At 42.0% G+C, this 13586-nt stretch overlaps 1 protein-coding gene across 1 annotated transcript in view; it reads left to right on the top strand.

The window, feature by feature from the left end:
- Positions 1-1882: 1882 nt before the first annotated feature.
- Positions 1883-13586, top strand: part of TULP1 (TUB like protein 1) — a 106113-nt gene continuing 94409 nt past the window's right edge. The window contains exons 1-3 of the mRNA XM_063444402.1: positions 1883-1946; positions 5963-6068; positions 7433-7600. Of these exons, the coding sequence (XP_063300472.1) occupies positions 1932-1946; positions 5963-6068; positions 7433-7600 (289 nt within the window). The 5' untranslated portion in view covers positions 1883-1931. The remainder of the gene's footprint in view (positions 1947-5962; positions 6069-7432; positions 7601-13586) is intronic.

The following is a 13586-nucleotide window of genomic DNA, read 5'->3' as shown; positions in this document are numbered from 1 at the left end:
TATATTTGGACGTATTGTATGTGTGAGGGGCGCAGTGTGTGTGTATGTAAGAGGGGTGCTGTGTGTGAAGGTGTTTTTATCTGCCGTCACATTCTAGGTTTCTAATTTTCTTTGTCTGTTAACTCACTGAGGGTTATTTTATATTATATATATATATATATATATATATATGTGTGTGTGTGTGTGTGTGTGAGCGAGGGTGCTGTCTGTCTGAGGGTGCTGTGTGTGAGTGAGGGTTCTGTGTGTGTCTGAAGGTGATGTGTGCTGTGTGTTTGAGGGTGCTGTGTGTGTCTGCGTGCGCTGTGTGTCTGCGTGCGCTGTGAGTGTTTGGGTGCTGTGTGTGTCTGGGGATGCTGTGTGTGTCTGGGGGTGCTGTGTGTGTCTGGGTGCTGTGTGTGTCTGGGTGCTGTGTGTCTGGGTGCTGTGTGTGTCTGGGGGTGATGTCTGTCTGGGGGTGCTGTGTGTGTCAGGGTGCTGTGTGTGTCTGGGGGTGCTGTGTGTGTCTGAGGGTGCTGTGTGTGTCTGGGGGCGCAGTGTGTGTCTGGGGGCGCAGTGTGTGTCTGGGGGCGCTGTGTGTTTGGGTGCTTTGTGTGTCTGGGTGCTGTGTGTGTCTGGGGGTGCTGTGTGTGTCTGGGTGCTGTGTGTGTCTGGGGGTGCTGTGTGTGTCTGGGGGTGCTGTGTGTGTCTGGGTGCTGTGTGTGTCTGAGGGTGCTGTGTGTGTCTGGGGGTGCTGTGTGTGTCTGGGTGCTGTGTGTGTCTGGGTGCTGTGTGTGTCTGGGGGTGATGTGTGTGTCTGGGTGCTGTGTGTGTCTGGGTTATGTGTGTGTCTGGGGGTGATGTGTGTGTGAGGGGGTGATGTGTGTGTGAGGGGGCTGTTAGTGTGATTTTTTTATTTAAATGTAAATATTTTTTTATTAATAATTTTTGTAAAAAAAGTTATATCCCCCCCTCACTTCTTACCTTTAGCCTGGGAGAGGGGGGGGGGGGGGGCGTTCTGCCTGGGAGGGGGAGCCGTTCTGCCTGGGAGGGGGACCATGCTGCCTTCCCTGGTGGTCCAGTGGTGAGAGTGAACTCTAACCTGCCGGCTAGAGTTTACTCTCGCGAGATCTGAGCGTTTCCACGGTAATCGCGGCAACGCTCAGACCTCGCGAGAGGACCCGGCGGAGCATTTGCCCGGTGTGCCCAATGGCCAGTCCGGGCCTGGCAGGTGGGAAGGAACAACCCACAGCCTCCAGCCTGCAGCATTGCCCGATTCCAAGTAGCAAAAAAACGTTTAGAAGGTTGGTTTAAATAAACTGGATTTAAATACTTCTGTGTCTGTGTGTGTGTTTGTCAGTGTGTACCTATGTGTGTCAGTGTGTGTGTTTGACAGTTTGCTTCTGTGTGGAAGTGTGAATCTGTGTTTGAGTGGGACAGTGTGTATGTGTGTAGGGCAAGTGCATATTTGTGTTATGTGACCAGGGTCCTCTTCAACCTATCGTTCCTGTAAATTTTCTTGTAATTTTCCTATTTACAGTTAAATCCCCCCTCTCATAATATAGCTGCGGAATCTGTTGGCACTATATAAACGGCAATTATAATAATGTGTATCTGGGAATGAGTGTCTAAGTATGTATCTGTGTCAAGGAGTGTTTGTGTGTTCATTCATATGTGTGTCGTGGAGACCCAATGGTTGTTCAAGGGGTCACAAAAATTCTGATGGAATTTTTGCACTCTCTATGGCCACTTTGTTTGGGATTTTTAAAGTATATTTCAATCCCTATTCTAGTGACAGATGGTGACAGGAAGATTAGTTACCAAGGATAATCTGTAATTAGCATATTTGTGCATTCACCACTAAGGAGGCAAGACTCCGTAATCTTTGTTACTGTGTAACCCTTAATGTAAGTCAGCTCTGTATTAGGTGCCAAAGGATCCACTACAAAACAATCATGGCCAGCAATAAGGTGAGAAGCTAAAGCAAGGGGCTATATTTAGTTAGATGTAAACTAAACTAAATTGTAAAATAAAATGTATGTTATGTAAGGAATGGTAAAGTATAGGTTATGAAAGGCATAAACAGGTAAAAAAAAAATATATAGATGTTGATACAAACTAGCCATACTAAATATTATAATAATTATATGACTAGTTACAATTTTTGCATTTAGCACTAGTAGTTATAATAATATGAAAATGTATTTTCAGATAATATTAAGCTATAAATGTAATAAATATCCCCGGCTGAACATATGTGAACTATATTATTCATTAATGTATAACTGTCCCCTGGAGAAAAAAATGATGAGCAATGAGGTAGAAGAGCACTTATTTATTATGATATAAAACGATTTAAAAAAACAACAATTTCAAACAGTTATTATCTTTAACTGTAGTTACATACACATTGTGCCTAATTAAATATACATATATACATACATAATTTGTTCAGTCTATTACATGTAAATTATGATCTCTGTGCCTTTTTATACACCATTTCTCAAATATTATGTATTTTCCGATATATTTTTAAGACACAATTATTTTTTTCACATGTGGTACATTTTTATGATTTTTTTCAAATTTGATGATTTTTTTTTCATACATTCTTATTACTATTTTAGGAATATTGTTTACTTCATTAAATACAATGTTTTTTTGTATGACCACAACATTAGAAAGGTAGGTAGAACAGATTAGAAAATATGCATTTTACTAATTAGTTTTTGTTTTCATCTAAGTAGTCAGAAATAAGAGGGGAAATAAGTACCGTAATCTACATTACCACAATTAAATAACGAATACTAGATTGTGTGTCAGTGTTTACTATATACCCCCATATACTCGTAAAATAAAAATTGTGGCAATCATTTTTCTTTTATCACCGTTAACTACATGTTTACTACTTGGTTAAAATTCTCTTTCTAAATTTTCTTTAATGCACATCCTTTTCTATCTTATGGGTAAGTCCAATTAATAAAATTACCCCATTTTATTCTGCCTAATTTGTCTGTATTGTTTGTAATTAGCATTAATATTCAATAAAATTTAAATTGTAGCAAATTGAAATTTGACAAAAGGAAGGCTGAAATATCTAAGCACCGACTATAGCGGACATGGAAAATTTCCCCAAAGCATCAATGTATACCTAAAATTGTCATTCAGATTTTAATTTGCTACAGATTACAGAGTTTAGTGAATAACCGTATAAGTGTATTATTTTGCATTTAGGTACCATGTACTACCATATTATTAGTAACACATCAATTGCAATTAGTGAGAAAGCTTCTCTGTAATACATAACAATGTACACTGGTGTGGTGAGGCAGATGCACATGGTCAGTGATGTGTCTGTTGTGCAAGTTTATTTGTTTATTTTCTTAATCACTGAAGTGGCTGCCTTTAACTACGGACCAGAAGGAAGTAATGCAGTGCTTTCACCCTAACTACTACTGCTACTACCTCAAAGGAACACACACACATTTACACATATATCACACATATAACTTATATTTATCCTATTTTTCGATGGATGGTTATCATAGGACATGTAGTAAAATATTGGCAGTGCCACTGTTACTCTTCATTGCAGTTTTATAAGGCTACAGAGGTTGAAACAAAACCTCAAGTCCATCAAGTTTAAACTTTCAGATGTCTGGGTTTCAGCTTTTGCGCCGAAGGTAATAAAACCCCTGATTTCTATGATTACTAAAAGTGCTGTAAAATGGAAAAACAAATATCCTACTTGATTGCAACGTGGCAACCAGACTTCTCATTTTATCATATTTATATGTAGCAACTCTTGTAACACTGACTAGCCTACTTTGCAGAAAAAAACCCCAATACCTTTTAAAGATACTCATTTAATCTGATGAAACAAACATTACAAACAAAATGTAAAGAGCTGTTTTCAACTTATATAGACCAAATCGAAGTTATTTCACGTATCAATTGATTACCTATTCTTATTTGAACAGTCATGCTAATGAACAGGTCACACCGTCATTCCCCCACGACTTAGATGGAAAAACTGTGTGACGTGTAGAGGTTTGGGCTAGCCTTCTATCCAGAGACCTTTTTGATAAGGCCTTTACTTAACCTCTGTTGCTTTTATGGCTACCCATAAGAAGAGTTTTAAAGAGGTTGGGGCATTCTGCTAGATATGAGTAGACTATAGTTATAATATATTCACTGTTCAGAGTGATCCTGCTTATAACCTACTTGCTATGAAAGTACTCCTTAGGGACAAGTCCTGCTGTGGTGGTGCTTCTTGGTGTGAAGAAGAGGCAAATAGCATAAAGGAATATAAAGCCCAAAACTAACCACCTTGCTCCCTTTACCTACTGTCCCTATAAATATTTGTATAGTTATAATATCCCCTCCTTAAAACCACAATATTCTTCTTTACCGACACATTCTAGGTGGGGTTTACCTTTGATTTATACAAAGGTAAAATATTGGTTACCCTTACACTTTGCCTACTCTGTTTTCTATAATAATAAGTCTTCATTTAAAAAATATCCCTAATTGATTAATAACACTGCCATTTTATTTCCAATGCCCATTGCAAGGTTATTAATAGATACATTAAATAGAAATCAGTACAGGTATTCCATTTATTACTTTTGCCTAATTTCGAACAAAAAAAAAATCCTGCTAACATCTGTTCTCTGCACTTTAACTCATGTCAAATGTATTTTTTTTTATATCCAAGTAGATCCAAGCTTTGTTGGAATGTTTGTATTTTACATATATAAGAACTAATCAGACTTAAGATACCTAGTTGTTTTTAAGAAGTTTGACTAAAACCAGTTCCCAACAAGTCACCCAGAGTCTGCCACTTGTTTGCCAGAATTTTTAATGTGGAAGTTTCACAGGGGGTGAAGTTGAATCTCCAATCATTAAAGGCTGTGCCATGTATGTTGCTTTGTTTGATTGTAGTAATTTATTTTCATAATTCATGTTAATGTTTCAGGGTTTATGGCATACTTCTTTTGTTAATGGATTGTCTCTGGTATTTCCCATACAGAGTTCTGCATAACCACTCATGTAATTACATACCACTTCACTTTAATTTAAGCTTTAATTTTTATTTTATATATTTTTTACAATTACCATTTTTCTGTAGCATTAGTACTATAATTAACCGTCATGTTTTACAGCCTACACACTTCAGAAATGCTAACTATATCATCCCTTTATACAAACTGTGCTAGAGAAGCAAAATAATATTCAATACATGAGGTTTAGGGACGAAAAAGGCAGGGAAATCTAATAAACAGCGCTAGGAGCCGAAAATAGATGGGCGACCTGAAAGTGTAACACAAGACAATAATGCTTAGGCTCAGAAGTGAAGCAGTATGAAAGTATTCATACAGATTTGATGATACAATGCAAATTACCTGATTTATGGAAAATATCTTGTCAATATGTTATAGTAATACATAGTAAAAAATAGGCTGACTTGGCATGTTCACTGTAAACACTGTAACATACACAGCATGTGAGTATGTAAAAAACAAAACAAAAAAACTTTCTCTTTTTGCCATAACCAATACACTGAGCTGTAATGACACATCTACCCAAAATATTGGAGGTCTAGATGGTGATCAACTTAATACATACTTTGTTTGTAGACTGACTAAGATTTGGATTGTGACATATGAATAAACAATAATAAATAATATAAGTAAAGATTTGAATTAATAATCACGCATTCTTAAGTGGTTTTGATGGTTATTAATGGTAAAAAAAATATATTCTGTATTCTAACAAAGTTATTTATTATTGTATTGTTATTTATGAAATCTAAGAAGATAACCTGATGGTATTTGTTTTTCGTATTGCTTGACTGTCTTCTAAACTGTGTAGGGATAATAGATAATGGCAGATATAGGTTTAAAAAAAATAATAGGTGATATTTAATAGTTTGTGTTCCAGAAATAAAGTATTTTATCATTCCTCAGACATGGATGGATGCTAGACATCAAAGAAGAAATTGGAACTTAAGGAATCAAAGCCTGAAATTAACACTAAAAATAAGAAATCCAAAACCAAAAAAGAAGCCCATTCAGAAGAACCACCCCAAGGTAAGAAATGAATAAAGCAACAACACAAGGTTGTACAGAGTACAAGTGGGCAGAAACATAGGTAAAGCTAAATGCTGAAGAGTCATGCAAGAATGAATGTAAACCACACAGTTGAGTTTAATATTAACTCATGCAGACTACGATCCCAACAGTTTATGTTGTAGTCTATGTCAAGCAATTATTTTGTTTATTTATCACTTCCAACCAATTGTAGATATGGGATAACCAATATGTACCTCCTGCATGTTAATAGTTGGAGAACTTCCCCAATGGCTATCTCATTGTTATTTAAATAAATCGGAGTGGATAATGGGAGAATAACTGGATGTCTCTCTGGTATTTAACACCTTAATGGATGATTGAAGTAGGAGTCTATTTATCCATGAATATTAAGGTATGGGTCATAACACAGGTCCATCTTAGTTAATTGTGGGTAGAGCTGGATTAACATAGGGACTGATAGAGCTGCAACTCCATGCCCATGCCTATTTTACTACTCTTCACATGCTCTTGCTTACATATGGAAACTTAAGAAGGATGTTGGGGCGCAAAACTAGTGTGGACTGGCTAACAATGAAATTGCGCACTAGGCAAATGCTCTTGCTGCTTCAGTCTCTCTCACACTGTGGCATGTTCCATTTCTTCTACACTCACTACATACACTTTTTCTCTGTCCCAGGCTGTATAACAGAAGCTTCTGCCTGCTAATAAGAAGGTTAGGAGAGGAGTGGACCAGCGAGTGCTAGGGGACAGTTCTTAGAAAGTGTAAATCTAGCACATCATTAGACGCATTTATGCCAAGCTCAGGGTGCTGTCTGCACAGCATGCCCTTGGTTGGTCATACTGCATGATTGGCAGGCAGCCTGAAGTGCATTCACACCAGGCTGACGATCTAATTCTTAGTGCAGACAGGCCCCCTTTTTGGGCGCGTTTGTCTCTTTGGGCAGTTCTGGTTATGTGATCACATCAGTGGCCCACCCTTTTACCCCACCCACTGAAATCCTGCTTCACCTGACACTGCTGTTAAGGGGATATGGATTTACTTGGAAGATGAAAAGTTTAGCATAGTGTATGTGTTTTCTGATAGCTGAGTGAGTTTCCCTCCAGCACCACCTCCACCAGATACATGACGCTTGGGAGGTATAATTGTTTTAGTGTTTTTGCCGATAAGATTCTGTAATTATGCCCATCATAATTGTCAGCATTAGGCCCAGTGGGTTCTTAACCCAGCCCTGATTGTGAGTTAAACACTTAAATATTAGTTTCCACATTCCCGAGGCCCTAAAATGAGAAATGGACCGTGCAATAGGGAACAGGTCTGTGTGCCTTTCTGCTCACTTTTTGAATTTCTACTAATCCTCTAGGAAATAAGGAGCTAAAAAAGAAAAAAGTGAAAACCTCACAAGAAAAAGAGAGTACAACAAAATCAAAGGAGGGCACCTCTAAAGCAAAAGCTGCACCACCCAAAACTAAAGACACCAAATCGCAGGAGAAGAAGGAAACAGGATTGTCACACTTCAGTGTAACTAAAGGTGATAAGAAAAAAACATGTACAATTTAAATCATACTGCTCAAACAGAGGTAAAATGTTTTATATCAAAACTGACATTTTTATATAATACAAAGTGATGTAATTATGATATACAGAAAGCTGCAAGGTCAGGTTTTTAATGGTGACTTAATTGTGTAAGGAATGATGCATGTTATATAATAATATGAAGAGATTCGAACAAACTGTTTGAGCTTTCTCGATTCTGCATATAGCATCTCACATGAGTCTGATGTCTGATTCTTATCTTAGAGAGATTGGGTCATCTTCCTTTTTCATTTTCCAACAAATCTTGCCTCCACTAAGTAACATTATTTCAAAAAGAACCCAATGCACTGTTGTGATGCCTTTATTAACAGTTAAAAAACACAACTAAGGGAAGTCTAAAATGCAAATCAACTATATTAGAAATGAATAAAAAAAAAAATCAAGCATGCATACAATTTTTTTCTTTTATGAAATTCATGAAATTCAATTAATGATCTAACCAAATCTGAATATAATGTGCTCTAGTCTTTTTTAGTATTCACTTTTATTAGAATGTCAGAATTTGCATAAAGCATGCACAAAGGCTCTAGCTCATCAATTATTATCATTTGATCAATGTTATAAATTTATTGTGCAGTCACACACATCCTATATAATTAGTAGAACGGCAGGGATAATCTACTTATTATGTAAGCTCCCCTGGTCTCAATGAAAAAAAAAACACTGCAGATTTGAAAGGGTGAAAGGGGAGCTTGGATGAACTAGCTGCATAGTAGAGGCATTGGGAAGCGCGTAGGGTTAAATACTGAATCTTGCAAAACTTAATTTTTTTTAAAACTTATGCAAAACAGAGGATGCAAAATACTAGTAAAACACAAGTCAAAAGCTATCAAATGCATAAAAATTATGTTGGTACCTGCAATGTCCGTTTAAAGTAACATGCTATTAAATATGCAACCAATAGGTGGTAGTATATGATAAGACCATGGTAAAATACACATTATATATGTGTTTACGTTCCATACAAAATCTGTATTTCATTATATCTATGGAGATTATCTATATGTATAAAAGATTCGCAAATAATTTTTTTTTTTAAATCACAAAATGCAGGGCACACAATAATAATCACCAACACGCAGTGAGATATATATGAGTATACACCTCTGATTAATCTGCAAAACAGAAAAGCTCATATAGCATAATACTGTTTTATCACACAGAAAAATTAAAAAGCAGAGGTAATGTGTCACTCACACTTCCTAGAGCTACATATAGCAGGCTCTGGCTTTGTTGGCTTATCAATGATAAAGCTGCTTTTGATGTAATTTTCAATCATCTAACTCATTCCACAAACTTAGTAGGGAGACTTGAAGTATATTGAATCCAATTTACTTAATTTACTGAGTTGTGTTTCAAATCTGTTGTATGCAGCAGACATATACTCCAAGGAATACATGTATAAAGTGGAATTATGAGGCAAAAATGTGGTTCTTTGTTGAGCTCATTTGCATACGCCTACCCAGAATCCCTTGCAGCAGTGAAAGCACAGTTAAAGTGAGATTTCTGTGGTAAAAGCAAGTCTTATGGCTTGCCTGGTGTGTGTATTTGTAATTGTTTAACATCGCCTTAAAGGACCACTCTAGGCACCCAGACCACTTCAGCTTAATGAAGTGGTCTGGGTGCCAGGTCCAGCTAGGGTTAACTAATTTTTTATAAACATAGCAGTTTCAGAGAAACTGCTATGTTTATCAATTAGTTAAGCCTTCCCCTATTTCCTCTAGTGGCTGTCTCACTGACAGCCGCTAGAGGCGCTTGCGTGATTCTCACTGTGAAAATCACAGTGAGAGCACGCAAGCGTCCATAGGAAAGCATTATGAATGCTTTCCTATGTGACCGGCTGAATGCGCGCGCTGCTCTTGCTGCGCGTGCGCATTCAGCCGACGGGGAGGAACGGAGGCGGAGAGCTCCCCGCCCAGCGCTGGAAAAAGGTACGTTTTAACCCTTTTCCCCTTTCCAGAGCCAGGCGGGAGGGGGTCCCTTAGGGTGGGGGCACCCTCAGGGCACTCTAGTGCCAGGAAAACGAGTATGCTTTCCTGGCACTAGAGTGGTCCTTTAACTAATCACTTATTTCAGATGGAAGGGGTTTCCATCCACACTTTTTCCCCACCACAACTTATTTGGTATATATATATTTAATGCTCTTTATTTAACATGAAAAGCCTCCTACAATGAATTTACATCTGTATTTTAACTGAAAGACCTGAAATCTACTTACTTTCTTTTAGTAATTATTTATAGATTTGCCAATCCTCTGGAACTGGTGCTCCAGTATACTATTGTCATTGTGTTATTTGATATGTGTGCAGTCCCTATATGATACTTTGGATGTTCAAATGTTACGTGTAGAAAATGGATCATGGACTCACTAAAATTAACTGTGAATTTTAAACCTAAATTATTATTTATATAAGCAGAGACTGGACCCCAAATAACAGCATTGATTAGCAACACCCAGTACTAACAAGCAACCAAGCACTGCAGAAAAGACTAAGCAGAGGTATCATCATTGCTCTCAAGTACCCTCTCACCCAAAAAATCTCAGCCTAAACCCCTTAACTCAGGAGGAACCTTAATTCTATAGACCTCTAGCAGCTGCCAGCTGATATTGATTCACAACTCTTATCCATCCCTTCCCTCACCTGACCCTCACCTCTGCCTTGAACGCTGCAGCCCCATTCCAAACATGCACCTCGAGGAGGACACCCCGCCAACCCTGGCATACAAAATCAACACGCTACCTGCAAAGATGCTCCCATCGTGCTGAACTCTCCTGGAGGAAGTCTTGCACCCAGAAAAACTTTCTCCATTATAGGTCCATATTGTGTTCAGATAGCGCAGCCTTTGCCCTCGCCAAACAGTCATACTTTTCCTCTCTCATTAGTTCATGCTCGCTCAATCCCAGGCGTCTCTTTGACACCTTTAACTCTCTTCTTCGCGCTGTTGTGGCCATCCCCCAAACTAACCTTACAGCCGATAGCTTTGCATGCTACTTTACCGACAAGATTGAACAGCTAATGATAGAATTCTCCCCACCTTACTATTCTCTTCCTCAACCACACGTAGATCATGAATTTCCTATCCTTCAGACTTTCTCCCCTGCCACTGAACAAGAGGTGGCTGCGCTTCTCTTTTCCTCTCACCCCACCACTTTCCTGCTCGATCCTGTCCCATCTCACCATATCAGATCTCTCTCCCCTTGTCTTTTGCCTTCCTTAACACACATCTTCAACTGCTCTCTCTTTCTTCTGGTGTTGTCGCTAGTGACCTTAAACATGCCATTGTAGTACCTATCCTGAAAAAACATCTCTTGACCCGTCCTCCCTCTGTAGCTATCGTCCCATATCCTTGCTCCCTTTTTCCTCAAAGCTTCTGGAAATACTTGTCTTTACCCGTGTGTCTCACTTCCTCAATTCCAACTCTCTCCTTGACCCTCTTCAATCTGGCTTCCACCCTCTCCACTCTACTGAGACTGCTCTTATCAAAATTACTAACGACCTAATCAAAGCTAAATCCAAAGGCCACTACTCCATACTAATTCTTCTTGACGTCTCTGCTGCCTTTGACATCGTTGATCATGCTCTCCTTCTACAAACTCTTCAATCACTCGGTCTCTGTGACTTTATCCTCTTGTCGTTTTCCTCTTATCTCTTCCAACGCTCATTTAGTGCCTCCTTTTCTAATGATACCTCCTCCCCTCGTCCTGTCTCGGTTGGAGTCCCCCAGGCTCTGTCCTTGGTCCCCTTCTATATTCTCATTATACTGCCTCTCTTGGCAATCTTATTACCTTATATGGCCTCCACTACCACCTGTACGCTGATGACATCCAGATATGTCTCTCCTCCTCGGATCTCTCCCCTGCCGTCCTGCAACGTGTCACTGCTTGCTTTTCTTCCATCTCTGACTGGATGTCCTCCCGTTTTCTGAAACTCAATCTCTCTAAAACTGAGCTCCTTGTCTTTCCTCCTCCCAAATACTGATCCTCCTCTTTCGCTCTCCTTTCTAGTTAGTGGTATCTACCAGGGGCGGACTGACCACTCGGGCAAATCGGTCATGGACCGAGGGCCCGAGGCAGTCAGGGGCCCGGCTGGCTGCATAAACATGCTCTGGCTGGGGAGATCAGATCACAGATCTCCCCAGCCAGAAACAAACAGAATTGCACATATTCTATGGATAGGTTGCTCCTTCAACCTATCTCTTTCTGTTTCCCCCCTCTGCCCCCCCTCCTGAGACCTGGCAGTGATCCTGCTGCTCCTGCCAGGTCTCCTCAATGTCTGCGGAGCTCCGTGTGAGTGGAAGAGGTGGGGCCAAAATAGGGGAAGTTACATCACTTCCTGTCCTGCAGAATCTGCTGAACCCAGGCAGACAGCAGGTAAGTAAATATTACTTTTTAAAGCTAATATCCCCCCCTTACCCAGCCCAGCCCCTTCACCCACCCCAGCCCCAGTGCCCCCCTTCACCCAGGCCCTGTGCCCCCTTCACACATCCTAGCCCCAGTGCCCCCCTTCACCCAGGCCCTGTGCCCCCTTCACACATCCCAGCCCTGCTCCCCCTTCACCCATCTCAGCCCCAGTGCCCCCTTTCACCTATCCCAGCCCTGTGCCCCCTTCACCCATCCCAGCACCTGTACCCCCTTAACCCACCCCAGTGCCCCCTTCACCCATCTCAGCCCCAGTGCCACCTTTCACCCAACTCAGCCCCAGTGCCCCCCTTCACCCATCCCAGCCCTGTGCCCCCTTAACCCATCCCAGCTCTGTGCCCCCTTCACCCATCCCAGCCCTGCTCCCCCTTCACCCATCTCAGCCCTAGTGCCCCCCTTCACCCATCTCAGCCCCAGTGCCCCCTTTCACCTATCCCAGCCCTGTGCCCCCTTCACCCATCCCAGCACCTGTACCCCCTTAACCCACCCCAGTGCCCCCTGCACCCATCTCAGCCCCAGTGCCACCTTTCACCCAGCCCCTGTGCCCCTTTCACCCATCCCAGCCCCAGAGCCCCTTCACCCATCTTGGCTCCAGTGCCCCCCTTCATGCATCCCAGTACCTGTGCCGCTTCACCCATCCCATTACATGTGCCTCTTCACCCAGCCCAGTACCTGTGCCCCTTCACCCAGCCCTGTGCCCCCTTCACCCATCCCAGCACCTGTACCCCCTTAACCCACCCCAGCGCCCCCTTTCACCCATCCCAGACCGTGTGCCCCCTTTCACCCATCCCAGACCGTGTGCCCCCTTTCACCCATCTCAGCTCCAGTGCCCCCTTCACCCATCCCAGCCCCTGTGCTCCTTTCACCCATCCCAGCCAAAGTGCCCCCTTTCTCCCAGCCCCTGTGCCCACTTTACCCTTCCCAGTCCATGTGCCCCTTTACCCATCCCAGCCCCAGTGCCCCCCCACCCAGCCCAGCACCTGTGCCCCCCTTCATCCATACCAGCCCTTGTGCTCCCTTTACACATCCCAGTCCCTGTGCCCCTTTCACCCAGCCCCGTGCCCCTTTCACCCAGCCCCTGTGCCCCTTTCACCCATCCCAGCCCCAGTGCCCTTTCACCCATTTCAGTGCCCCCTTCACCCATCTCAGCTCCAGTGCCCCCCTTCATGCATTCCAGTACCATTGCCGCTTCAGCCATCCCATTACATGTGCCTCTTCACCCAGCCCAGTACCTGTGCCCCTTCACCCAGCCCAGTACCTTTGCCCCTTCACCCAGCCCAGTACCTGTGCCCCTTCACCTAGTCCAGTAACTGTGCTCCCTTTACCTATCCCAGCCCCAGTACCCCTTCACCCATACCAGGCCCTGTGCCCCCCTTTTCCTATCCCAGCCCTTGTACCCCTTCACCCATCCCAGCCCCTGGGCCCCTTTACCCATCCCAGCCCCTGGGCCCCTTTACCCATCCCAGCCCCTGTGCCCCCTTCACCCATCCCAGCCCCTGTG

Source organism: Pelobates fuscus, chromosome 1, assembly GCF_036172605.1.
Source record: "Pelobates fuscus isolate aPelFus1 chromosome 1, aPelFus1.pri, whole genome shotgun sequence".
NCBI classification, from domain to species: domain Eukaryota; kingdom Metazoa; phylum Chordata; class Amphibia; order Anura; family Pelobatidae; genus Pelobates; species Pelobates fuscus.
This window is presented reverse-complemented; position numbering and strand designations above follow the sequence as displayed.